Raw genomic sequence first — 27,330 nt, 5'->3', positions numbered from 1 at the left:
TGCTATGAACCAGATTAGATCAGCAGGTTGCAATTTAGACCTTCATATTCCACAGTATCTCTAATGCTTAATTGTTTTTATATATAAAATATATAAATCACATAATGGTTTGGGTTGGAAGGGACCTTAAAGACCATGTAATTCCAATCCCCTGTCATGGGCAGGGACACCTTCCATTAGACCAGGTTCTGTGTGTATGTGTGTATACACCCACACCCCCAAAACACACACACACATATATATATATATATAAAATCTCCAGTATAGCTTAGCATTCAGTTTAAGATTTCTAATACTACAAATGATATAAGTCCTATTAATGTTTTTTTTGAAACATGCAGAGTTACCAGCATGTTGAATATTTCCTAGATAAAGCAAAACCAAACTGGTTGCCAACTAAAATATTAAGTTGCCACTGCCCTTGTCTGGACTGCAGATGCCACATTATGACAGGTGAATACCTCAGCTAAGAAGTGATATAAAATCAGACATGGAAAGTAAGTGTGGAAAGCTGGCATTTCAAGGCAGGCAGTAATGGGTTTGCCATCCTCATTCTCACTGAGGCAACATCTCCAGTTTTTCAAAGATGATGACTCTCTGCCTGAATAAAGGTAATGCTGCAAAGGATGAAGAAAAACATGCTCTGCAGGACTATGAAAAACTGCTCCTGCTGCACCACAGGAGTTCCCTTTTGGAAATCATTATTCAACATGGGTTTTTCACATGTACTTGTATCACTGATGAGCTTGATGAGCTCCAATATGCCTCAGCATTCAGTCTAAAATTCCTTATATAAAAACATCATTGAACTTCTGGACCACTCCTGAAAGGCAGTGAGCACACTTCGTGCAGCAGTCATATGAGTACCTACAGTCCCCCTTCACATCATGACCTCATTCTGCCAGCCCTTTGTACAAGCAGGAATCCAGCCAATCCTACCCTGACACTTCAAAATCTCCATGGAACAATGACTGGAAAGAATGGCCTGTGCCCACAAACAAACTGATTTTTGCAACCCCTCTGGGAACGGTGCGTGGAAGTCCTGACCAGAGGTTCTGTCACAGCAGCTACAGAAAGATGTTTGTTTCTGTGTGTTTTAAAACTTAGTTATGTCAACCAATTATGTAAAAGCTGGTCCTTGTTTCATCCTTGTACTATTTGGTCTCCCTGAATTTGAATCCTCGTTTTCATTGCCAGCTCCTCAACAAAATACTCCATGTGGTACCTGCACAAGTAATGGGCACAAGGAACAAACGATGGGATTTTGGGGTGCTGAGAGAGACAAGGGGTGCCATAACAGGGCTGATGAAAACATCCCAGGGCAGTGGGTGGAGAAGCCAAGACCCCCAGACAAGTGGACACGGCTCCCGTGCTCTCAGCAGAGCTGAATCCCAGTGTGGAGGCTCCTGGACTGCCATGGGAACACACCACACTGCAACATAATCCACCCCCACTTAGCCAGCACAGGCTTCAAAAGGTGCTTTAAATTACATCCAACTGTGGGTTTGCTTTTCTTTGTCTAAACTTTATTTTTCATTAACTTTAATGATGGAGCTTGAAAACTGGGATATGGACTAAACTACCTTTTGGGTTAATTTTACTATGAAAAAATAATAAATCCACCTTACATATGAAAAATCATCAGAATAATTTTTCTTTTAATTTGTTTAGTTTGTTGATAATGATTATCAGTTGGTTTAAAAGCTTTAGGATGAAGGAAAAAAATTAAGAGAGACTTTTAAAAGTTTTTGAATTTAAAAAAAAAGGGTTGTCTTTTATAAATCCTGATAGAAATTAAATGCTATGGAGAGAGAAATGTATTAGAAAGGAAATCTTCCATGAAGGAATGTGAGTTACATTGTAATTCATAAAAAAGTTTTTCTCAACCAATTGAACATTAAATACCGAGGTAAAATATAAAAAAATAAGCAGCAAGTTCTTCCAATTCTGAGATCAAAATTCATAAAGTTGTCCCCTCGTATGGAACTACAGTCAAACACATGCTCTGACTACGTCCTGAGGTAGTATAAAATAATGATATGCTATACCCAACTGAACCTCAACTATGATTTTAATCTGCTTTTCCAATCTGTATTACATGACCTCAACCAAGCCAAGTTTTCATTTCACATAAATATAAATGTGAGTGACTCTAATCCACTGAAGAGGCTCATGTGGGGAAGAATAAGCCCAGGGCAGAGGGTGCAACAGTTCCAGCTCCCAAGGACACAGAGAGCCCCCCAGTACTGTCTCTGTCCACCTGCCCCATCTCCACTGCTCTGAAACCTGTGTCCCACTGGCCCAGGTAAATCCCAGGATCACACCCTGATCCCTGGGGATTTGTGTCAGCCCCAGCCAGCCCAGCACACAAAGGCCCCAGAGCAGAGTGTTCCGAGGCTGGGAGAACCTACTTGACAAAAACCCCAAGCCAGCAGCTCAGGCATAAATGTCACTGGTTTAAGAAAAGGCTCTGGATCCACTGTTAAATTCAGAGCAAAGCAAAATGTAGCACAACCATAATACACTCAACAGAATTTTCTCACTTTACCCCATCCTCTCCTTTTGAATTGCTGCTACTCTACAAAACTAACAACAAAACCTGCTTTTTCAAGCTGTTTTTACTGTAGGTTAGATAAGGAGTCACTACATTATAAAGCTCATGGCCTATGCTTAATATTCTGTAAATTATACTGTAATTTACCTAAATACAGCATATTTGACCAAGTGACTACTCAGTCTTAAGATACCTAGTACACCTTTTTTGGACTGAAATTCCAAATCAGTCCTTTCCAGCTGTGTAGAGACAGGGGATGAATGAAATCAAGCAGTGGAAGTTAAGACTAACCTAATAATTCATGTGAACAACATTCATAATACAAATATTCTGTTAACCCCAAGTATTTGTATATTTGAAGACACAGGAGCTGTTACAGAGGGGCAAGGGTAGAGCAATGGTCCTCTGCAGTTGGGGTTGAAGGACAACAGGCATTTTCCCCCGAGCTCCTCGTCCCCCTGGAGGTCTTGTCCAGACCATAAAAGGCAGAAAGTTGCTGCTACAATTAAAACTTCACCTGAAACTTGGATAGACTTCCACATATTGCACATTTGTCATGTGATTCCTTATATAAAATGGAAGCATTCAACATCTTCCCTCCTTAACAACGGTGTGGAAGAAAACTGGTCTTGGGCTGAAATCTGGATTATTGCAAAGCCAAAGTTCTCAAGTATGTATTTTAAAATCAAGCACTATTTGCTTATTCATTCACTGGCTTTTTACTTCTGACTTTTAAAATGATACAGAATGAATTCTCTTAACCCATTAAAAGCAAAAGAATTAAAAATCTGTTTTTTCTTACATCAAAGAAGTTGAAAAGTGTGTTAAAACTAGGAGCTACAAGAAAATCCCCAGCACTCAGCTCTGAATAACTCCTCGACACACACAAACCCTGGCTAAGGGATTTGTAAAGAACCTTCCTACTGTGGGGTATCACTGGAGTTAAGAAGGTCTCAGAGAAGAAAACCTATTGCCCCTCCAGCTTTTTCCACATTCTTGCATAGCTGGAGAAAAGATGGAAAACATTTCCCCTAACTCCTATTCCGAATTCCCTACATTAAACATGGAACAAAGATCTTGGTACCCATATTCTGAGGAATCTGCTCTCTCAGTGCCTGGCTGTGTCTCCCCCTGCACACTAAAAACATGTAAAAGCACTGCAAGTGTCCTTTTTCCTGCCTGCCTGCCCAGCAGCAGCTCCAGGGCCAGAGCACTGCCCAGCACACTGGGCTTTGAAGAGGTAAAAAAGGCCCGGAGACAAAAGGAGACAATTACAGACAAAACCTGTCAGAGGCAGAACTAAAGCTCCTTTTAGCCTAAATAGCTATTTTGCTCTGCTGGTAATTGAAGAGGAACAGCTCAGGCTTTGTGACGGCTCAGTGATGGAACAGCAATCCAGGTGAAGCTCCAGTGGCCTTTGTTTCCAGGGAAGAGCTGCAGGGATGGGCTTGGGTGCTGAGCCCACCATGACAAAGCATCAGAGCATCATGCAACATGATCCTAAAGAGAATTTTTGTCTCTAAATGCTGTGTGATTACTTGATGTTACAATAAAATGTTTTCATTTCAATAGACTTACATCAACTTTAAAAAAAGCTCAGTTGTTAAATTAACTAGTTAAGATTTGTAATTATTAAGATAGATCATGCATATTTGCTAAAATCACAATGAAATGAAGAATACTTAACTGAGTGAATAATCTTGCACAGCTCAGAGAATAACACCCACTGCAATATTTCCTACTGCTGATATTTCTTTTCATTGTTTATGTGGGGTTTTAGAGAACTGGCTTGACCAAAAAAGACAGAATGGGAAATAAAACAAAATTGAACTGTGATATTATAACTAAGGTCTGAGCCACAATTCAATTAAACAGGTTGCAGGAATCAAGGAAGGAGTCACTGCAACTACTGGACCAGCTGTTCTGTGAGCAAAGCAAGAACCTCACTGTGGATAAATTGAAAATACAAGACCCCAGTCAGCTGAGCTTCACAGATGCTGCCAAAAATGAGCCAGCCAGCTCAGTCCATACACTGGGAATTCCCTACTTCCCACCAGCAGCTTCTGGAGGACCTGAGGGAACCCAGCATGGCTCTTCCTCACTGCCAAGACTAGTCTGCGGGACAGAGAGAGGGAAGGAATATTTGGGGATTAACAGGTAGCTTCCCATATTCTCTGAGGCTATTTGGAACACAAAGTCCTTTTTTCTAGAAATAAATACAGAAATGGCTACAATAAGATGAATGTACTTGATGATTTATAGCCTTTTCAACCAATAAATAAAAAGATATTAGAAATCTGCACACAGCATGTACTCAGATGCACATCTTCAAAAGGATGAAATACTATTTGCTAAAACCATGAAAAAAAACCCCAAAACTATTCCAGTGCACAGATTTACTCTATTTACAGCCAGGAAACAGTCAAAAGCTTGTATTCAACTTGACTTACATAAGCCTTACACTGATGGAACTTAATATGCAAAACTGAAGGATAAAGCAAGTTTGGAGTTTATAAACTTTCTCTTCTACATTATACTCATCCATTAATTGATTTATTTTTGTAAAAGAAAACAAATAACCTTCAAAATATAATTATTGCACTGGATTGATCAATGCTTTGGGTAAACAGACTCAGCTGCTTCACAGGTTTTCAACCTATTTCTAAGCTTTTAAAAATAAGTAGCAACAGCAGCAAATGGTGAAACATTAGCTATGAGTTTGTGGAGGCATAAATGCACATGGTGTGAAATAATTAAGAACGTATAAAAGATAAAATACCATTAATTACAACCTAAAGGAAGTTGCTTTAGGGGAAAACTAAAGAATTTGCCAAAATCAAAATGCACAACACAGTAAACAAGTAGAATATAATTTTCAGTTATCTACAATGTGGTGCTTCCAGTGAGAAACACTGTAATAAAGAGAGCTCAGACAGAGGCAGCACAGTGTGTGTGCCAGGGGGTCACAGTCCTGGGGAACAGTGACTGACACAGGGCTCCCACTCCCCACATCCCCAGCAGCTGCACCCACACTGCAGGTGGTCCAGGGGCTGGGGCAGAGAATTAACAATCCACTGTGATGCCTGACCAGAACTGATTGCACTATAGTGGTCTACAGATAGTTGAGAATGGAAAACATACCATTTTTCCTAGGAAATGAATAGATTTACAAACTGGAAAATCTCCCTCCCCCCACCCAGACACTGTGGAGTGACCAAAACACAGAAATTTAACCAGTTAACAAAGGACACATCGACATGTTACTGTTCCCCAGCTGTTCACCTGTAAGAAGTAAAGAGAACTGCACAATAGCTAAACGATGAACTAACCTTTAGCAGACTACATAAACAGAGTATGTAAGTATAAAACTGTAGCCTAATCTTAAAGTGGCTTGGATAAAAAGAATAAAATAACAGAACCAGTTACTCTTTTCCCTAAAGCTCACTCCTGCCTGACTAGTGCAACTTTCCCCCTGTCTCTACCATATGTCTATTAATAGTCCCTTCAAGAAGAGGTAAACAAGGAACTAAAAACCAAAACATGTTGGAAAGGAGAGCATAGATTAACTGGACTCTTATCTAGTCAGATAAAAAACAGACCTCCAAGTACAGTGTCACCTCAGAGCTTTGTTACCACAAACTGAGGTTGTGCTGGGTATCACAAGCAACCACTCAGATGTTAATTTGAATTTTGGCCTCCACAGTTTCATGCAGTAAACCTTCTATTCACTCAAACAGTGTGAAAATGTATCTTTGTTTGTTTTGACTTAAAAGTTTCATCTTTTAATTGAATATCTTTGTCTTACACTGTCACACCGAAGGGAACTCCTCATGCAGCTCATTATACCATCTATTATATTAATTATGTATTTTGTTGCGCTACCTGCTGTTCACTCCCTCCAAAGTGCACAACACTGCTCTACAGTGAAAACAACACTCTGCTCCCAAGATGAAATATTTCCTGTCCTTACACAGATGCAAGTCACTGTCACAGCAGGGAATGCCCAGCGCTGGGCACCGACCTACTTTGGGTAACATGGGCGTGTCTCTCTTCTTCTTCTTTTCCGAGTTCGGGTCGTCCAGCAGGTCTGGTTCGAAGGTGTAGAGCTCTGTGAGCTCGTTCATGGTGAAGTGACGCTCCACCTGCTGCTGGTCCACCACGCGGAAGGACAGCGACTGCTTGGTCACCTGGCGGTCGTAGATCTTGTCCTCCATCGTGCCCTGCAAGCACAGCCCCTGCCATGAGACACTGCACTGCCAGGGCACAGGGACACACAGAGAGAACAGAGCCAACAGCACAGCACAGCCCTTCTCCATTCCCCTCATTTCTTCCACCAAATTCCTACGAAGAAGCCAAAATCCCTTTGGTGGTTAATAAAAGAAAAAACCTGCTGGAAGCGAATGCTGTAAGAACTGTGTATGGGACAGATGTCATCTAGCTGTTGACTGGAGTAAGGAAATTATTCTTTCAATAGTGTTTTTAACAGATCCAGTTTTGCTGCAATTCCCCAAAGTAGAATTATGACCAAAAAATGGCAATTTTCACAGCATGTACCTTATTTTGCTGCTTTGAGCAGCCTGCAAAAAGGAAAACAGATACCATATCACTGTGGTGGAGGGGAGAGGGAAAGGGAAGCAGTCAAGTCTAATTCATCACAGCTGTGTATGAAAAAAATTAGATCCTTGATGAAAAAAGGAAAATTACTTATTCTTTGGAAAAAAAAGATGATGACTGAAAAGGATGAGAACAGCACAGCCTGTTCTGAAAAGCCTAATTTAGGAAGGATATCAACAGTTCAAGAGTGCACAGAGAAAACTACAACAATAGATTGAAGCCTGAAGAGAAAACCTATTTCTGACAGTAACATGTTACAGACAGTTGGCATGGAAATAGTGTCTTGATCAAGGGTTAAGTGTTTTACTGGGAAAGGTCTTCACCTGAAGGACTAGAATATTACACAAGATACTTCCTAACAGAAAAAATGGCCTTACAACACTTAAATAAAGCATAGTTCAGTGTCCATCAGAATTATTACACATCTTTAATATTTGCAAGGAGTGATACAAGTTTTCAAGTCATGACTTGATGCCTTTTACAAAAATTTCTTTATCTCCCTCTGATTTCATTCCAGCTGGACCATCAGGGCCACACAGAGCAGGGTCTGTAGAAGGCACCTGTACTGAGCAAGGCTATTCCTTAACCACCATCCTCCAGAGGGTCTATTCAACTATTTTAGTAGTGTGCAAATTGAAAAAGCTGAGCCCCTATTCTGAGTCTAGATGTGCAAATCACTTCTAGAATTCCAGAACCTGCATTACACAAAGTGTCATATGAGGTGGGCTGAAGAGGAAATAATTTCAGTTGTTATTTATTTTACCATTCCTTCCTTCAAGAGCTGCTTCAGTGGCCAAATACTGCTACAGATGAGGGCTGCAAAACTACTGCTCTGTGCAGATCACTCCAGACTCCAACACAAGTGCACATACAGACAGTTCACATTTGATTGCACAAAGGTATCAGCCAGAAACCCACCTGAGCCAAAAACCTGTACACAAACACAGGTTTGTTCTGTCCAAAACGATAGACCCTGAAAATACTCTGGATGTCGTAGGATGGGTTCCAAGAGGCATCAAAGATGATGACTCTGTTGGCAGCCACCAGGTTTATTCCAAGGGAACCTGCTTTAGTGGATATAATAAACAAGCGGCCTCTGGAACAGAGAAGAGTTGCAAAATTTGAGTATTTTGGAAAACAGTTATTGTTGCTGTGTTACTATGGAGTTGTTCATGCACTGAAATAACTCAAAAACTTCATTAAAATAATATATTAAGCATAAAACAGATGCAGATTTTACAAGAACAACACTTTTACCAAAACATATATTCCCAAAAATACAGATCAAGGCCTTTTGCAAACCAACTGTTAACAAAAACTGGAGGGGAAGAAAGAACTTTTGCATTTTCAAACTCTAATAAAACTAGTTATATCAAAATAAACCACAAATTTAAACAGGCAGATGCCATGCTATTGAAACTGCTTCCTGGCCTGCAAACTTTCAGGATAACTCTAGAATGACGCTGTTTTTCTGATATATCTGCTTTTTTTTGAAGGCCACCTCTCTCAGCTTCAACTTGAAATCAGTTCTTGACAGGTACTGACAGAATAAACTCTTTAAAAGTAGTAACACTGAATGAGGTTACTTCTTAATTTAACTTTTTTCCCCTGCACATTATAAATGACTGCAATATAACCACAGACTTTATTTTTTAAACAAAGCTGGGAAGGTGAAGCTCCTTACCTTCACTTAACTTGTGCAAGCTTATACCTCTCAATCCAAATGTGAATTCCAAGTCTCATCTTGGATGAGCAGTGGATGGCTGGGAGACAATTCTGGAGATAGCTGACAGAGCCACATGTTTCTGAGTGGCCCAGGGACTGCTGCCTCCTGGCCAGACCCCACCGGGCTCTGACTTGCCTAGGTCCTTATATCCTTTTAAATCATTGTAATAAAAATATCTTCTCTGGTTTAAATTGGTTCAATCTAAAGAACTACGAAACCAGCAAGGAAACACTGAACAAGTATTGAGCAGTACTAATAGAATTAATCTAAAGAAGTCAGGAACATATGGCTGCACGTATTTTGTGCAAGTTCTGACAACGCTGTGATAATTATTTGCCTACCCTTAAGGTAATTAAGCTAATACAAGTACCAAAGAAATAGGTAACAAAAGAAAGAAAAGGGGGAAAATAAAGCACCTATACCAGAAAAGGTCTCACCTCACATTAGTTTCATCATTAAATTCTTCAGCCCATTTCTTTCTTGACTGAGCTGTAGTTGAGCCATCCAAGCGATAGTAATCGATGTTTCTGAACCATTTTCCCTCACCTGTAAATGTAACAGTCAAATTATTAAAATGCTGAGGGTGTAAGTACCCAAACTGGTAACACTGGATACACACAACTCCCCAAGTAGTAGGGAACAAATATGGAACATAAAATATACTAGTATGGCAATGGGAAAAGACTATTATTGGTATTCAAGACTGAGAATGTTTTTGCAGCATACAGGTGCTTGTCACGGGCCTTCTGTAGTAGAGCTTGCATAACAAAATATAATATATGTATCGTGACAGGAGATAACAGTCACTGCATTTGTGATGACAACCATCATCCACGAGCCTGCAACAGCTTGTACAAACCCTACACAGGTTTTGTCTAAAATTATTCAAAACCAGAATGAAATGAATGCCAATATCATTTTACCTCGTAAAAAGTACCCAGTATCTATCCCTACCCATTTCTTCTTAAGATTTTGTTGGTTTTTTACAGAAAGATGGATTCATATTCAATGAAACTCCTCAAAGCAGTTTTATACAGATTGGAATGTAAAGATAGAAATTTTTAAAAAATGTTCTGAGCTTAAATTTAAATTGAAGTATTTGAAAAAATACCTGAGCTTTTTCGGGGGTCATTCCTCTTATTTTTCACTATTCTATTTATATATATACATTTGGAGGGATATGCCTTAGCCTAACTTGGAGTCAAAGTTAATTTTAAAAAGTAGTTACGTGTAGCTGCAGTTAAATCTAATCTTTAGGCATTACAGCACTAATTGTACTTTCCAACTATCTGTGTAGCTTCATGTTACAGCACGAGGGTAAGTCAGTCTCTCCCACACAACCAGCATTTGTAAGGAAATGCTCCAAAGGAGACTTCAAAAGTCAAGTTCTAATAATTTTGGGACTGAAACTCGGAAAAATCTTTGAATTTAATTACCTTGTGAGTTATAGCAACTTCTTCCCAGACTAGGGGAAAAAGCTACAGCTGATAGATTTTCTTCTCTCCCCAGTTCACAAGTAACCTTTCATTTTCTTTGGCCATCAAGGTGTATGTACACAAAACTAATAACACTGAGCCATCAATCATGAAGAAAACAGCATTTCTGAAGACAGCATTGCTCAATTCAATCAATTATGAGAAACAGATTGTTGTGTCAGGAAGTGAATCTTGCCATGATACATAATCTAATTGCTTACCAGAAGAACTACCACATATGAAAAAACCCCACTCCTTAAAACATCTTCTCCAACTAAAGGCACAAACTGCCCCAAAACCAGACAGCTTGTAACGTCTGAAGATGGCAAAAGCTCAGAAAAGGAAGCAACAGCCAGAAACAATAAATCCGTGAGAGGGAGATGTGGAGTCTCCAGCTGACTGTGTCTGTCACTGAGCCACCTTCCTCTTATTTCTAAGTGCAAACACACCAAACACTTGCACAGGATGTTTGAGAGGGATGGCAGACTTGAAGGAATTCTACACTGCACATGTACTGGGAATTGAAACTCCACATAAGGATCAACTGCATCCCCAGGAGCTCTGGGAGCATCTCGGAGTAAACAGGACAAACATCCTAAGTGGAGGACGAGTGAGACATTCCTTGGCATTTGAGCATCACTAGGATAATAATTAACTCAATATTTGCTCCCTTATGCCCTACATATAAATTCATATTTTGCACATTTTACACACTGGTTTAAAGTACCCTAATTCTTTCATCAGCTCTCCCCCAGAAGGAAGGATCAGAATTTGCCACAGATCAGAATGTAACATCACTTTTATAAAGGATTTAACAAAATGCCTTCTCTCCTCTCAGATGATGAACATTTAAGCTGCTCAGGCTGTAACAAGCATGGATGATACAGAATGAAATCAGAAGCAAGAGTCCATAATGGGATAGCAGAGACCACCTGCAGGGGAGACCAATAATCCTGCCAACTTCAGGAACAGTCCAGAGCATGCAATACTTCTTTCAAATCCACTCCCTGTGGACTGAATAGAGACTTGTAAAAGAGTTATGAGGTTGTTCAAGGAGACACTCACCTTTATAGATAGGAGGCTTATCTCTGTCGGTTTTCTCCCTGTTAGCCAGCTCCAGGAAATCTTCTATCAAATCCAGAGATATCAGGGACTGGCTGAACACTAGGCTGGAAACAGAAACAGGAAAACACAAAATTCATCTCTGAAGTTATTTTATTTATTTTACTGCTTGGTTTTTCTTCCCTCCTCCCTTTGAGACAAACAGCCCTTCTAGACACAGGTGAAGACTTTGGTGGAATCTTGGGCATGTGTGGGAAAAATCCCTCATAAAAAGGCATGTAGCCTTTGCACATCTGCTTCAGAAAACAGCTACAGCATAACCAAGAGTGAATTCAGAACACTGTCAGACTACATATTTATAAGGTCATTAGCAATATGTCTAGAACTGACTTACACTTTGTCTCCAAGCTCCTCTGCCATTCGAAGAATTTCAAAGAGAAGCACCATTTTCCCAGAATGTTCCAACACTTCAGCATCCGCATCAGTGACAAAATCTTTGTACCAATCTGGTGCTGGGCTGCCAGGATTGGAAGAGGATGTAGCTTTGCCTAAAAAAAAAAAAAAACACCAAAACAAAATTAAAGATAAGAACACAGTCTCCATTTAAATGCTTTGAAATGTCCAAACAGACTTGTTTCCTCATTATTAGATGTAAATGGTATGAAAAGAGTTAAAGAGACAAAAAACCCCCAGCATTTGCACTATTAGCAATTACAAGGCTGCACGAGAGGTAAACTTTTAAGTGATCTAGAGACAGAAACTCACCCTGCCTATAATGTAATTAACACGTTTAATCTCTGTGTCTTACATACACACACTCCTCCCTTACACATTTACAATATGTTTGCATTAGTCTGGAGACCAAAAAACCCCAGAGTTCTCACCTTAACTGTCCCCAAAAAATTCAATTACTTAAGGAAAATCACTAGACACACATGAAATGACAGAATCAGAAAATTACCTCTATAATTCCAGATACAAGACAAAATCTAGATTATTAAAGAAAAATCAAAAAATGAAACGTGCAGCTTTAAGAAGTTTGAATAACAATCTTTAAAAAGGGCTTGTATTCCTGTTGCATCATATCTGCTCACTCAACATCCAGTTCAAATTCCAGGTGCAACAAATCATGACATGTATATTTCTTAATCTTTCCATTAATCTTTTAGCAATATGTTAAAAGAAGATGAAAAGCAGCATAGCTCCTCAGTTAAATTTATATCATTTTGTATTTCTAAATTAAAAAAAAAAATCATTGTGCAGCTTCCCTGCCTCAAGACCCCTAAGTTCTAAATTGATGCCCCTTGTTTTTCCAGGATGAGTGTACCATTAGGAGGAGCAGGAGCTGTAAGTATGGAATTAAGGAATTTGCCATTCTGCAACACAGCAGAATTCCTGACAGTCCTCTTCAACTGCCTTTTTCAAAATGAAGCTGCCTCACATTTCATTCATTCTGGATTATACTCACCTTCATCTGACTTTGTTGATGATGGGTTGTTTGAAAGATCTTCTGCATTTCCTTCTCCACCTCCACGAGATCTTGAATTCCAGACTTTAATGACTTCAACATCATTATCACTGCCACTTCCACTTGAGCTACACTCTTTCTTCACCTTTTTCCCCTTGGATTTTTTTTTCCTAAAAAGGCAACATTACACACTCCATTTTTTTTTAAATCCCACTGCTAGAGAACATATTCTAACAGATACATAAAATAAAAAATAAACAATCACTTTTATAGGAGTCACTTCAGCTCTATTAGGAAAATAAATCCATCAAACAAAATAAAAGCTCAATTACTTTGCATAATCATCAGAACTTAAGCTCATTGAAGTTTCTTCCGAGTCTGAAGCTATGAAGTCATCCATGCTGTCTTCATCAAAATAGCCCTCAAAAGAGAAAAAAACAGAAATTATTACAGATATTCATCCAGAAGCTTTTATTAAACCTTCAGCCAACTGCTTAGCCTTCATTTAAACAATGGTAAGTTCTACAAGGGTTGGCCTTAAGAAATATTTTAACAATGACAACATACCCTGAAGGAAAAATATGACAAAACCAGCAGCAAAGATACCCCACAGCAACAAAGATTTCCATTAATTTGACAAAACCTTACCTATAGTTTGGCAAAGCTTATTTGGAAAGTTCCCAATAGAGAGTATTTTGATATATCTAATTTACCTTATTTTCTTTGCTAATATAGTCCAGCTGCAAGCACCAAGGGTGAGTCCAGATTCTGCTCAACATCTGGAAATCCTGGAAAAGTTTAGCTCCAGCTTTGCCTCTTCCACCTTCATTGCCACCACCTACACCTGACAATAAAGTTCAGGTTTTAGAGTGGAACCTTGAAGTGAGTTTGCCACATTCTGTTCCCCCTTTGAACAACCCACCAGTGCAGCACTGAGTGTTCTTTCCAGATGCACATCATCTTGTAACATCTCTTGTAAAAGAGTTCAAATTACTCAGTCACAGGCATTTTTTTTTCCTAGTTAAAGTTGTCAAAATTAGATTTTCTCCTTTCTCTAAATAATGAGAAACATGATTACATTTTTACATAAAAGCACATTTCTCCCCAGTACAGGAATGACTCCAAATCCTCTTAAAAAGACATCCATGTCTATTTGGGATCTGTAAAAGCAGCCCACGGTGGAAAACACAAAATAACATTGGCATTTAGGTTTCAATGAATTTGGGTTACTATTTTTATCTACCTTTATCTAATGCCTTGTAATGCTGCAGTATTCTGCTACAAGAGAAACCCTAAAAGAGCCCAGCCTATTTGTTCATTGTGGAAGCACAAACTAGTGCAAAGTAGTAACAATGTTCAGAGAGTTAAATTTCTTTTTTCTAGTCTCGATTTCTCATTAAGCACCACATTAGGTTCCTGAAAGAGACTGTTTTTCATATTTATTATGTGCATAATTTAAGGCACGTAGACCTGCAAGAAAATAGTGTTTATTGCATCACAGTTATCAAATGTCTACAATAAAACAAGCACAAAACTTATTTGGTGCATTTGCTCAATGCATAAGATAACCCCTCTAAACATCTACGACGTATTTTAAGCAAGCAGGATCTCGCTGTGTTTAGTCCCACAACTTGGAGTATCCTCCTATCTGTGCTTTGGGAAATGGAATTGTAAGGATCACAGAAATCCTTAGACTTGACTTCCCTCATCATGAGCTTCACTGAGGAAGTTGACATTACCAAGTTCCAATTTAACAAGTTCTACAGACTTTTAAAACTCTTTATAACTTAACTAAATAGAGGCAACAGAAAACAGAACTGCTCATTGACAGGAAGCTGAACAGGAGTCAGAGTGTGCCCAGGTGGCCAAGAAGGCCAATGGATCCTGGCCTGGCTCAGGAAGAGTGTGGCAGCAGGAGCAGGGAAGTGATTCCTGCCCTGGACTCAGCGCTGGTGAGGCCACCCCTGGAGTGCTGTGTCCAGTTCTGGGCCCTCAGCTCAGGAAGGACATGGAGGGGCTGGAGCAGGTCCAGAGAAGAGCAGCGAGGGTGGGGAAGGGACTGGAGCACAAGTGCTGTGAGGAGAGGCTGAGGGAGCTGGGGGGGCTCAGCCTGGAGAGGAGGAGGCTCAGGGGAGACCTCCTCACTCTCTGCAACTCCCTGACAGGAGGGGGGAGCCAGGGGGGGTTGGTCTCTTTTCCCAGGCAACCATCAGCAAGACAAGAGGGCTGGGTCTTCAGCTGTGCCAGGGGAGGGTTAGGTTGGATATTAGAAAGAAATTCTTTACAGAGAGGGTGCTCAGGCATTGGAATGAGCTTCCATCCCAGGAGGTTTTTAAGATGAGACTGGATGTGGCATCAGTGCCATGGTCTGGGAACCACGGCGGGGTTGGATCAAGGGTTGGACACGATGATCTCAGAAGTCTTTTCCAGCCTGGCTGATTCTATGATTCTATGAAGCTGGCAGTTCACCTGGGAGATCAGAAACTGCATTCCCCAGAATCTATAGGTGTTGAGACAACACAGTGAATTCCATACTGCTATGAATCACAGACCAATTTGAGATACAATTCATTTTTCTAGTAATTAAACTTGGGAGAATAACCAGAACAGAAAAATATGGTTTAAAAAATCCTCAGTGACAAGCATTTTAAGACAGGTAGTTTAACAAGTGCAAAAAAAATATAATAAACTGGTCCAGCAGACTATGTAGGACATTTTGTAACTGCTGCAGAAAGGGAATGCCTGCTTCATGCTTTACAAAAAATCCTACTAGCAGTGCCTTAAACCTTCTTGACTATGAAATTCATTAAGTGAATTGCTTCAGAAGCCAAGAGCTGCAGCTGAGGGACGTGGCTGTGTGAAGCACAGAGGTACAGAAAACCTCCCCAGGCATTCCTGGAGATGACCATTCCCACAGTGTGTGTGGGACACGTGTCACTGAGACGTTGATATCCCAATACCTTGATATACTAAAATTACAAGCTACAGTGGCTCATCTCTAATGCAGTGAACAGCACACCAGCCCACAGTAACACATTTCAGGGTTGTGTTTTTTCCCCTTATACACCTTTTCAATTAAACAAATTTACATTTTCTGGGGGGAAGATGCAAATTTCCAAGACAGACCAGTCAAGATCTCACTGAAAGCTGATGAAGAGCACAGTCACTGTGAAACCTAGACTTATGGGTTTTGAGAGGAAAAGAAGAGACAGTTCCACAAAAGAGCCAATATTTGACAAACAACAGCTTCAGCTGGCATAAAGGCAGAAGGGAACTGCAGGGCTTGGCTGTGCTTACACCAGGACAGCTCAATTCAGTATTCTCTCCCTCCAGTCTTACAGTCAATACCTTCTTCTTACTCTTGGAAGACATAAAATCAATTATATTTTATACTTAGAAAAGAAAGAAATATCTATGAACCAAAACCTGAAGGTGGACTGCTGTTAAGAGATACAAATATTATTATTCTTTCTCAAAAAGCCCAGATGTTTTGCTACAATTCAAGTGTCAAGAGCTAAAGTAAATCTTACGGGAAGCAGAAAAATACATCCACAGAGCCAACAACACATCTAAAAACCCCAACCTACCAACTACAGCAAAATGCACCTTATTAAATGACCATCAGTCTTGTGACCAGAGAGAACTGTAGGCACATACCTGTCAGATGATCCAAGTAGTACTGGTACAGCTTGCACTGAATAGGAGTCATCCGAACCTCCAGAACATACTCATATTTCGGAGGGAGGAATTTTGTTAATGCTGTGTAATCTTTCCTCTGCAATTTTACAAACAGTGCTTTAGTCACATAAACACGAAAATGACTCCCGAGAGCTTAAGAACTTTTGGCATCTTCAATGCCAAATGGATAAATTACAACGATTCAGATGCTTTCCAACCACAAAGGGGGGAAAAATAACCCATGAAATACAACCCAATTACAGGTCCTGTCAGCAGGAACCCATCTTACCTAGTCAGTGTGGTTACATAGGCAAAAGTCTGTGACTTGTTAACCCCATGTCCAGTTCCAAGTCCTTGCAGAGTTGACTGCAACTCCAGTAGCTGCTCTGGGAACTACTTTTGTGGGTTTTTTTATAATACTAAAACCTTTTCTGCGAAAGCATGTCAGGCAAGTGTGAAATACTAAATATTTAAGTGAGAATACTAAAACCTTTTTCTGTGAAAGCATGGGCAAATCAAGCAGCTAATATCAGTGTTCGTATCATGGAGGAACTCCCACTCAGGATAACACGTTTTCTGAATACTTGCTTGGGGCGATGCAGATTTTACTTCTATTTTAATTTTTTGACTGTTACAGAGTCTACGTCTCCCTACCCCCACTTCAACCAAATGGTGATTGATCTTGACCAGAGATTCAGGAGTGAAGTGACCTTGATCAGAGCTGATCTGCCTGTGCTGTGCTGCACAAACCCCAGGTTATCCTGCAGGGCACCCTCAGCAACAGGAGCCTGCGGGCAGCTCCCACAAGGTCCAGCTGATGGTGACACCTCATGGCTCCTGAGAACATCCTTTGGCAACAGAGTTGTTTTCTTGTAAGGCAGTGATACAGTAGCTCAAAGAGCAAAAGGGAAAGCTGCTCTCCATGGACAGGATCTGCTCCTGTGGGCTCCACCCAGTGCTGCACAAACACAGGGTGCCCAGCACCCGAACACACATAACACTTACTTGATATTTATGCTGCTCTTCCCATTCTGTCTTTCAGTTTGTGTTCCTGTACTGCTGTATAGAATTATGCACATCATGCTCTCAGTACTATTCCTATTTCCAAGATTTTATGATAGGAAGTCTTTTACACTGCCATAAAGCTCCTTATTTCTCTGCCTGAGGCACTGTCCCACCACGATCATTTCACCCAGCTCGTGTTCACATGGATCATTAAATCCACTACCAACAACTGCCCAGCCAGGAGGAAGCACTTTGTGCCTACAGGGTGTCACACCTTCGACTGGGCTGCTGAGGCCTGGTGTTGGAAAGCAGAAGAGCAGGAACACCCTGCTGATAGCCCACAAGGTGCAGGTTTTAACTGAAGGGTGAAGAATCCAGCCTTTATTCTGGAAGTCTAGGCAGTTTTGCTTATTTTTTTTTTAATCTAAGGTCCTTAGGATAACAAATTCTTCACTCTTTTGGACCTGAATAATTTTCTTTCTCTCCTCTTCCCCATTGTACTGATTCTCTCAGACCAGAAAAAAGAGGAATTCATAACCAAGTGACAAACTATGGATCACCAACTTTCTGTGCAGATTTTAAGGTAGTTGAGTTTTTAAATATGTATTCTTTAAACATGCATATCAAATTAAATAAGAATATTTCAAAGCAACTAATGCCCCACTCTATCATAAAATTTTGTAGACCCCTGCAGGAAACAGCTCTATTCTTCAACACATGTATATGTCCTGCTTAGGATACACAAACTTCTTAGTTTTTATCCAAGTGTCAGTGTAATTTTTTCTACTCACAATAAATAGTGCAGAGATCTAAGACTCAGTGAAAATATAATAAAGTCAAAAGAGTTAATGGAGCTCTCAGATAACAAGTTTAGAGGCCTTTGGGTGCTTTTATCAGGCCGAGATGAAATCACTCCTCTCCTTCCCTGCAGTTAAATGAAATGTGCAGCTAGAGCCAAACTGTTCTTACCTGAACACATCCAGCCAACATCTCATAGAGGATGTGAGCACGTTTCTTCATCACTCTGACGTCTGCCAGAGTGGAGTCTGCGCACTGCCCGTTCTGGATCGGGTTTATGAACCGATTCCGGAACTCCTTAATTGAACCAAGTAAATTCTCCTTAATAAAGTTAACCATGCAGTGATCTAGGACAAAAAGATCACACTTGAATTGTTCAAAATGGAAAGCACAGTACTGGGATTAATTCAAACAGAAAATAAATGTGTCATTTCCAAATATAGATACCGAGAACTCACAGGCAGCTTCATTGTATCAAATTCTTTCCTCTTAATCAAACTAAATCTATCTTTATCTTGCTGACAGACTGAAGTATAATCAAGGAAATAAATGCTTCTTAAACCAGACAACTACTCACATTCTATAAGATTATTTTGCAGTGGTGTTCCTGTAAGAATTATTCTTCTCCTAGACCGAATAGAATTCATTGCCTTGGAGACAGCAGATGCTTCGTTCTTCAGAATGTGTCCTTCATCACAAACCACAAAGTCAGGACCTAGAAAAGAAACAACATTAGATCTCCCCCATACTTTATAACCACAAAGAAACCGACAGACTAAAGAACCCAAAATTTGTTCTGCTGATGTTATTAACTTTTTTTTAAAACTTGTGTGTGTGTGTGTTTTATGGTGGGGTTTTTTAGCACCATTTGGGTTCTCACTCAGCCTGTGCACAAGCATTACAGTAGCCATTCTGGTAAACAACAGGTTGTTGCTTGTGAAGTCTTCATGGGAAGGATTAATTACAGTTTTGTAATATATTCCTACTAAAATGGTCCATCCCTGCAGCTGTGAGTGCATGGCTACACCTCCATCAACCCTGTCAAAACTCTGGAAAACTATTCCTTCCCTCCAGCTTTAGGCTGCCATCTACTGACACTCAGGCAACCCCAAAACCCACCAAAATTCAGGTCACCTGCAATTTTTCATTAAGGCAACAAGTCAGTATCAGTAGGGATACACAGTGCAATCAGAAGCCTTGATAAGATAAAACACAACCAAATCTGATTTGAAATTACAGACAAGAGAATTGTCACCTTGTAGCTGAAAGTCACCTCAGAAAGGTCCTCAGCTTTCCTCCAGAAGATAAACCCAAGAATGTCAAAACCACACCACAACACATTTCCACAATATGCAAAGCCACTCTGTTAAAATTAAATGTTATAGTTTGGGGTTTAAGATAAATAACACCAAATTAGGCACAACAGACTTACACACCCTAATTGTTTTCAGATTTGGGGCAATTTCTGGAAGTTCCTTTTTTGAAAGGAGTAGTAAAAGATATTCGAGGATGCCTCTAATAACTTAGAGGGAATGTTTTACAAGCTCTAAACCCGACCTCAATTCCAACAGTACCAACCCTGCAGTCAGGGAAGGCAAGCTGATGCACCTTGGAGAAAAGCCATAAGCTGGGTTCAGTATTTAGCTCTAAAAAGGCTGATATTTGAGGTGGCAAAGGGGTGTTTATCAGCAAGGACAATCCAATCTTCTATAACTTACTAAGAACAGTTTTCTTCAGACGAAATTTAAACTGCCTTGTAAAGAAGAAAATTAATTCTAGGGCAGTGATCAACAACAGAGAATTACACCTCTGACCCCTTACATGATCTCATGCCAGTGCCAGTCACCTCAATTGTACCATTTTAAGGGTCAGAAAGTGGTTTGAACCTTACACATTAACAGAAAAGGAATCAAGTAAATATTTATTTCCAAGGAGAAAAAAATAAAAGATTCTTGAGCCAAGTCTAGAAGACAATTCTGAAAATCCACATGTGAATTCCAAACACTTAGGCTTGTCCAAGCCTACTTATTTCTGAATTTTCACACCTGCCACAGAAACATTTCCCAATATTATTTCACAACTTTTGTACCTTCCCAGTTTTGACAGCATGAAAAGCACTGAGTGGCTACATACAAAGTCCTCCTTCCATTTCAGCCAACCATCTCTAATACTGACAGATCCTCTCACCTGTCCTCGTTTCATTAAAGACTGTGATCCATTAACATCTTCAGATAAGTGAATGACAGCAAAAATACAAAAAAACCCTCCTATCTTAGTACAATTATTTGTGCTTTGTTTGGCAGGCACTGATACTTTGAACTAACATCTTGGCTCCAAGTCAGCAGCAAGGATTTTCATAAATGTGTGGGTTTTTTTCCTTGTTCTTAAAAAACACAAATACAAGTCACTACAGACAGAACATTCCTCAAAATATTATAAAGGAATGTAAAACTTAGAGGGACCTCAAGGGATTAGTTAGTCTATTTTCTCCATCTGAGATAAGAGTTATGAGAAAGGGACAGACAAATCCTCCCTGACAGAAGTGGCAAACACCATGACCTCTCTCTTGCTAAAACACTGTGCAATAACACCCAATTTAAATCATCTCTGTTGCAAATCCGAATAAATTCTGCCCTTTCCTTTCTCCAACTGATGTCAAAACCAACTGGTAAAACTCCTTTCGTTAACCAGCTCTTACATGACGGAAAAATTGTCATTTAGTTGTCTTTTTTCTAGGCTGAAAAGCCTTACTCTTGCAATCTTTCCTCAAAAATTCCTTGTTGTATTTGCAGGTGTTAACATATTGAAACACATAAAAGATGGATATACAGAGATACATACACACAGTTCTCCTGTTCCTCTGAAGTCTACAAGAACTTCATACAACTGCCAATTGAAGAGCAGTTTCCAAGTCAAACAGTAAAGGAATTTTTATTAGTAGCAACACTTAGAAAAAAATAGGAAGTTTCTGCAGTGCTGCGAGCAAAGCACAGCAGTGATCCACAAACCAACAGCACCTCCACAGTGGCACAAAGCATCATGGAAAACCATTTGTTGCTCTGCATGTGTTTAAAATCCTGCCATTATTTAACATAGCAGAGCTAGTTAATTAATGAAATCAGTTCTCCACCCATAAACTTTGGCTAAACCTCTACACTGCAACACAAGCTTCTACTATACAGTATGTCATACCCCAGCAGTGTTCACTTGAACAGACACATATCATTAAATCAGCACTCAAATACCAATTTGCAGCTTTTTAAATGGAAAATGCTCCCAGGGGCAAAGGTTTTCCTCTTTCCAGCCACAGCAGTCAGCCAGCACATCACTTCTACCCTTGTCCTGCCAGCCTGCTGTACTGTCCATGCTAAGAAATAAATAAGTATCTTGCAGTGAACATTCTCATCAACTTAGCCAATCCAAATGGCTCCACAAACTAATGGATAACAACAGATGGACACTTCTGGTTTTTCACAATTAGTTAAAATAGAGGAAGATCTGAAACAGCACGAAGTAACAAGAAATACCCTTGAGCTGCACCAGGGGAAGTTCAGGTTGAATATTATGAGAAATTTCTTCACAGAAAAGGTGGTCAGGCACTGGAAGGGGCTGCCCAGGGAGCTGGTGGAGTCCCCATCCCTGGACTGTTCAAAAAAAAAAAACAAAACAGACTTCCCAATATGGTTTAGAGGGCATTTGGTTGAAGGCTGGACTTTACCTTGGAGGTCTTTTCCAACCTTAAAGATTCTATGGTTCTATGAAAATAATTACAGAGTTATTTCAAGGTTCATTTTCCCTATGGTCTGATTCCATCCCACCAACCCACGAGTCCAAGAAGAGAATGAAACAGGAGGTTCCATGTTCACACTTTCCATGAGGAAAAAAATCCACGAAAATCAATCACATTTTATTTCCTCGCTGCACCAGAACATGACCCCCTGAGGACCAAGTTATTTTCCTGTCACCACTACTTTGAGACAGCAATTCACACTTTTCTTCTCTGGCTTTGACTTTCCTGACAATATTCTCAAGAAATGCAATATACTGAGCAAATCAGACACAGAATAACACTGACAGCATGGGGTTCCCCTACACTTTTTTTTCTGTTTTGGTTTTCTGCTGGGTTTTTGGTTTGTTTGTATTTAGTAACTACAACTTTAGGAGTCAAAAGACCCACTGGCAAGAAGGGCATTTCCTTCACTGCTTAAATAATGTGTGTAGAATCATCATGACCACAAAAATAGTTCACCAGCTGCTGTACTAGAGCTTCCCTGACTCCACAGCAATTATATGATTTTGTGAGTCAAGCTGGCAGAAAATTAATTAATGTTTTAGCTGCTCAAATAGGCTTTCTGCAGCACTGGAGATGCCAATTCCACTTGGCCAATGCCAATAATCACAAAGTTATTTTCCCCATTAGAATAAACTCTTTGTCAGTCAGAACAAAATTCACAGTCCTACTATTAATTGGAACTTCACAAAATCAAGCTCACCAAGTACAGTTATCAACAAGAAAGAGAAAGGGGAAAAAAAAAAAAAGAAAATCAATCACACAGTGTCAACATAAAGTCCAGTCAGATAATTAAAATCCAAGAAAACCCACCTCCATTTACCCCACCTACCTATCTGCATTCTCAATTTAAAGAGAAAGGCAGAGAAATCCCGAAGTTACAGCAAAGGTGCCTTTTAGAAACAGTTTTTAAGATACACTGCATGCTGCATAACTAAGTCAGTATCAGGTGCCAGTTCAGAATCTGAAGGGAAATTTTGCTATTTTGGTGAAACTTGCTAGTCCTAAAATTCTTAGTTCTTTTTTGTGACCACCTGATAGATCAGTTAATATTAACTTGGAATACTTTCAAGTGCTTCCATACATGTTGATGTAAGTTTGCTCAGTTCAGCTCAGCTCAAACCAGACATCTGCTTCTCAAGACTAAAAAAAATAATTAAGTGCTTTATTTGAATTCACTTAATTAGCACTTAATTAACATTTGTTTTTTTCACTCTTCTGAGGCACAAATTCAACTATTTTCCTGTGTAGTTGCCCCCTTAGTGAGAGATTTCTATCAAGGACAAAACAGTTCCTGGTTGTAAGAAATTAGCAGGTGAAAATACCCTTAGGTTCCGGACATAAGGTTACTTTAAATCACCTTGTCAAGAAAGAAATGGTAGAAAAAAAACTTAACGGGAAAAGTTTCCAGGATATATTCCTGGGGTCATTCTTGCATTTGATCTGTTACAAAGACTTCTGTTATTTATAAAAGCAGATGGGGAAGTTTCTGGACAAGAACTTCCGTAACTCAGAAAAGGCAACAAAGAAAATCTGATCAATCTTACTGATGTTATTATTCATTTACTTTGCTCCCGGGCATAAACCGGGAAGTGTAATACATACAGAATGTGTTAATTTTCACTTACCTGGATCAACTAATGCTTTATTGAATATTTCTTTAAGTTTCCTACTCTTCACATTCCTGCCTTGTGCCAGATTTCGGTACATCTCGTAGCCTATGATCATCACGCCCCCCTCGTCCTGCCAGTGCTGCAGCATGTAGCTCCTCTCCTGAGGCCGCTTCACGGTTGCCAGCTCACAGACCTTCCAAAGGGGAAAAACAGGCTGGAATTCCTCTCACAATACTGCAATGCCGGTGTAACTTCTACTATTTAAGACTTATTAATGCAAGCAGATTTTTCACATTCCTTAGCCTATATTTTGAGTGGTGGAGCTGCCCGACCACGTGTAAACCATTCAATTATTTCATTTTTAAGAAAGTGTTTTTAAGTCTTGTACCTCTAGTCTTTCCTCATCTTCTAAACCTTCTTGCCATTTTTCAAACTCGTTCAGCCAGTTCAAGGCAGTGTTCAGTGGACACACAACCAGAGCTGTCCGAAAATCCAGCTTGTCACACAGCAAGACTGTGTGGAGAAAACTTACTACCTGCAAGAGTTAAAAACAGAACACTAAATAAACCACTGAGGATTCAACACTGGGACAGAAAGATACAAGTATCTATTCAATTATGTAATTAATTACCAACAACAGACTTGTTTAAACATGCTTTTTCTGTTTTCAACTTGCTGCTTAAAATTTAATACAGGTGTATTTTGAGTTCATACACTTCTTACTCTGTGTTACATGGCTGCACACATCCTTCACATACTGAGCTACAGGCAGTTTTGAATTGCTGAAGGATTTCATAAGTAGGGAACCCTCCCTTTACATTTCACCAATCATCTTCATAAATTCGAAATTTCTATTAGGTCATTTTTAAGCTTTCTCCCAAAACTTGCCCAAAACATCAAATAAATTCACATTCATGTTTCTTGAAAGAAAATTTCAGACTTAAAACAGTTTTTCGCATTTTTTCAATGTATTGGCAAATTCTCTCAGAGGATCTCTGAAGCAGGTTATGGAACTGTTTTCCAAGGATTCACCCTGTAGCCAGCCTGGCTCTATGTTGCAGATGACAACACCTCCCTGAGGCCTGAGAAATACCTGAAATCTTCTGGGTCACTCAGTGCTGGGCCTGTTTTGTGCAGCAGTAAATGAAGGCAGGACTAGAGCACTCAGAAGCAGGAGAGTCAGTGATCTCCAGCTCTCCCACCTGACTTTTAGTGGTGACTGCACTCTAATCTACACTTCTCACAGTTCTTTCTGGATAAAATCTTGGTATCTGGTAACTCTGATTTAATACACTGTTCAAAGGAATTTCTAACTGCATGACTATGCTTGGAACACAGGGTAACAAATTGCTTTTAGCTGCTGCAAGACAAAAGGAGTCACTGGTTGTTTTGTGTTAAGACTAAAGCATCTCGTGCTCAGATGCAACAAGTACCCACGAAGACTCAGCACCCAAGTCCTGCATCCTGGCCAGCAAGGTCCCAGTTGCCTGATTTCACTGATCACTCCTGACATCCTGCTCTGCAGTTTGCAAAGTCTGCTGGAACTGATGGCTGATTCAGCTCTTTTTAAGAGCTAAACAATGAATGCCATCATAGAGCACAGCAGAATGACTGGCAGATGAATACAGAGGGAAAAAACCAGCTACCTAAGCTGTAAGCACCAGCCTTAAAAATGGTTTTTGTTGATATGTGTTTGTAACTATGGCTTTCTTTGATTATCAAGAAGTTACAGCCACAATACTAGTCATTAACACATATGGGTCACATAGAAAAATACTTTCTGCTGTGAAACATTTCATTAAACCATATAGTGCATAAAACATAAGTATACAAAGTCCCTGAGGCAAGTCCTGCAAAGCATTACAGATCTCCAGTAAAAAGTGCAATTTACTCCTGTAGAATCACAACATCTAAGTTAGAAACAAGCATGTAAAAATATACTCTTCAAAGGTGATCTTCAAAAGTGTTCTATAGAATTGCAGACTGTCAAAATACTGTGTCTGTCTCCCCAGCTTCCCCAAACAAAGCAAAGCTGTACATACTGCAGCTGGAGTTCTCAAAAACCTGCTGTCCACATGCTGTGCACCACCAACCAAGACTGCAGCTTAGGCTACCTAAACTGCACATACAGCAAATGACATCAGTCCCTCTGATCATCTACAGCTCTGTGGCACTCAAACCCCCCAGGTCCACCAGAAAAACCAGATTCAGAAAACCACAAAACCCAAGCTTCCCTTGAGCCTGTTCTTTGCAGAAGAATCCAAGGGATTCACAGAATCTGAAAATGTTTTGCCAGTCAAGGCATTCCTTGACCATATCCTACAATCTGCTGGTACACAAATATTCTTGGGACCAGAAAGTTCTAAAAAAACACTGTCTGAATTAGGTCAGAGAGCAGGATTAGCTATTTCTCATGTAACTGTGCTGTTTGAAGCTCCTGGTTTAGAGGGCAAACTCAAGGATCAGGAAGCCACCTGAGCACAGCCAAGGCCAGCAAGGAATAACAGCCACCTCCTGCTGGATTCACTCTGAAGACTTTCTCCTGGAGCACACTGCAGGGCTCTAAAAATAATAACAGTGAAAGGCATCAAGCCAAGCCAGGTCTGCTCTTTAGCAGCATCCAGGCCTGCTGACTTTGACAAACACCAACCAGGAAGGCACAGTGAGCACTACTAGTGAGAGAGTAAAAACTACAGAGATGCCTCATTCCAAACACTCAGGTGTCAAAGACTGACTGCTTGTCACAGGACCTCACAGCATTTTGTTTGCCAAGTGACTGCCAATGTTGCAGAGCTGGCTGCAGTCACTTGCAGACTATGAATCCATCTAAGGCACGAAAATGCTGAGCCAAACTCCATGGAGCTTGGAATTCCAGGGCATTGATACACTGAGCTGTCTAGGAATGAACAGATGCTGGGCCTTTGGGTCAGGTGACAGGGCTTCCCAATCCAGTGGGGAAGCTCTCACCACAAGTGACCAAGGTGGAAGAGGATGGTGAAAAGGTCTACCTCATTGTAGGAAAAAAACAACCTCTCTGAGAACCACCATTGCCAAGCTCAAGAGACTGTACTCCAGGGAATGGGCAAAGTGCATCCACACTTGGAGGATGTGAAGAAAGAATTTAGAATGAAGTGCTGCACAAGTGCTGGCTGCTAACGTGATCTAGATTTGCTGGTCAAACTCCCCAGAGCACCAGGAGGATCTCCTGAAAAGGGACTTTGGAGCTAAGAACCACTCCCAGCACAGGGAGGCCCGGATGGATCCCGAGCTGAAATCGGTTCTTGTCAATCCAATGTCTGCAGAAGCTGCAATTGCATTTCTAATGATTCAGCTCAAGTTAGAGATCAAAAAATTCACAGCAGATCATTTTGCTGACCAGTTGTCCTGATAAAAATGTGGGAATATCTCCCTCCTCCAGAAATGAGGAAATAGCATCAATGAAGGCCAACGGCAGGGAGATCACAGTGGCCCTGCTTTTCTGACTGTCTTTTCAAACACAGACAAGGCTGTCACCTACCTTTCTTCTTCAGAGTTCTTGAAAAATCCC

At 40.2% G+C, this 27,330-nt stretch overlaps 1 protein-coding gene across 3 annotated transcripts in view; it reads right to left on the bottom strand.

Annotated features, from left to right (window-relative positions):
• Positions 1 to 27,330, bottom strand: part of ATRX (ATRX chromatin remodeler) — a 77,048-nt gene that overhangs the window by 6,283 nt on the left and 43,435 nt on the right. For all 3 annotated transcript variants that reach the window (XM_018083274.2, XM_029963761.1, XM_018083275.1), the window contains 13 exons: positions 24,172 to 24,318; positions 23,799 to 23,976; positions 18,958 to 19,095; positions 18,552 to 18,727; positions 16,557 to 16,674; positions 13,613 to 13,743; positions 13,232 to 13,320; positions 12,900 to 13,069; positions 11,826 to 11,979; positions 11,435 to 11,538; positions 9,332 to 9,440; positions 8,087 to 8,264; positions 6,580 to 6,774 (listed from right to left, as the gene is read on the bottom strand). In XM_018083274.2, coding sequence (XP_017938763.1) covers positions 6,580 to 6,774; positions 8,087 to 8,264; positions 9,332 to 9,440; positions 11,435 to 11,538; positions 11,826 to 11,979; positions 12,900 to 13,069; positions 13,232 to 13,320; positions 13,613 to 13,743; positions 16,557 to 16,674; positions 18,552 to 18,727; positions 18,958 to 19,095; positions 23,799 to 23,976; positions 24,172 to 24,318 — 1,887 coding nt within the window. The remainder of the gene's footprint in view (positions 1 to 6,579; positions 6,775 to 8,086; positions 8,265 to 9,331; positions 9,441 to 11,434; positions 11,539 to 11,825; positions 11,980 to 12,899; positions 13,070 to 13,231; positions 13,321 to 13,612; positions 13,744 to 16,556; positions 16,675 to 18,551; positions 18,728 to 18,957; positions 19,096 to 23,798; positions 23,977 to 24,171; positions 24,319 to 27,330) is intronic.

The sequence above is a fragment of the Manacus vitellinus genome, unplaced genomic scaffold (assembly GCF_001715985.3).
Source record: "Manacus vitellinus isolate BGI_N305 unplaced genomic scaffold, ASM171598v3 scaffold_62_pilon, whole genome shotgun sequence".
Taxonomy (NCBI): Eukaryota; Metazoa; Chordata; class Aves; order Passeriformes; family Pipridae; genus Manacus; species Manacus vitellinus.
The sequence above is the reverse complement of the archived record's forward strand: the minus strand, read 5'-3'. Positions and strand labels throughout refer to the sequence as shown.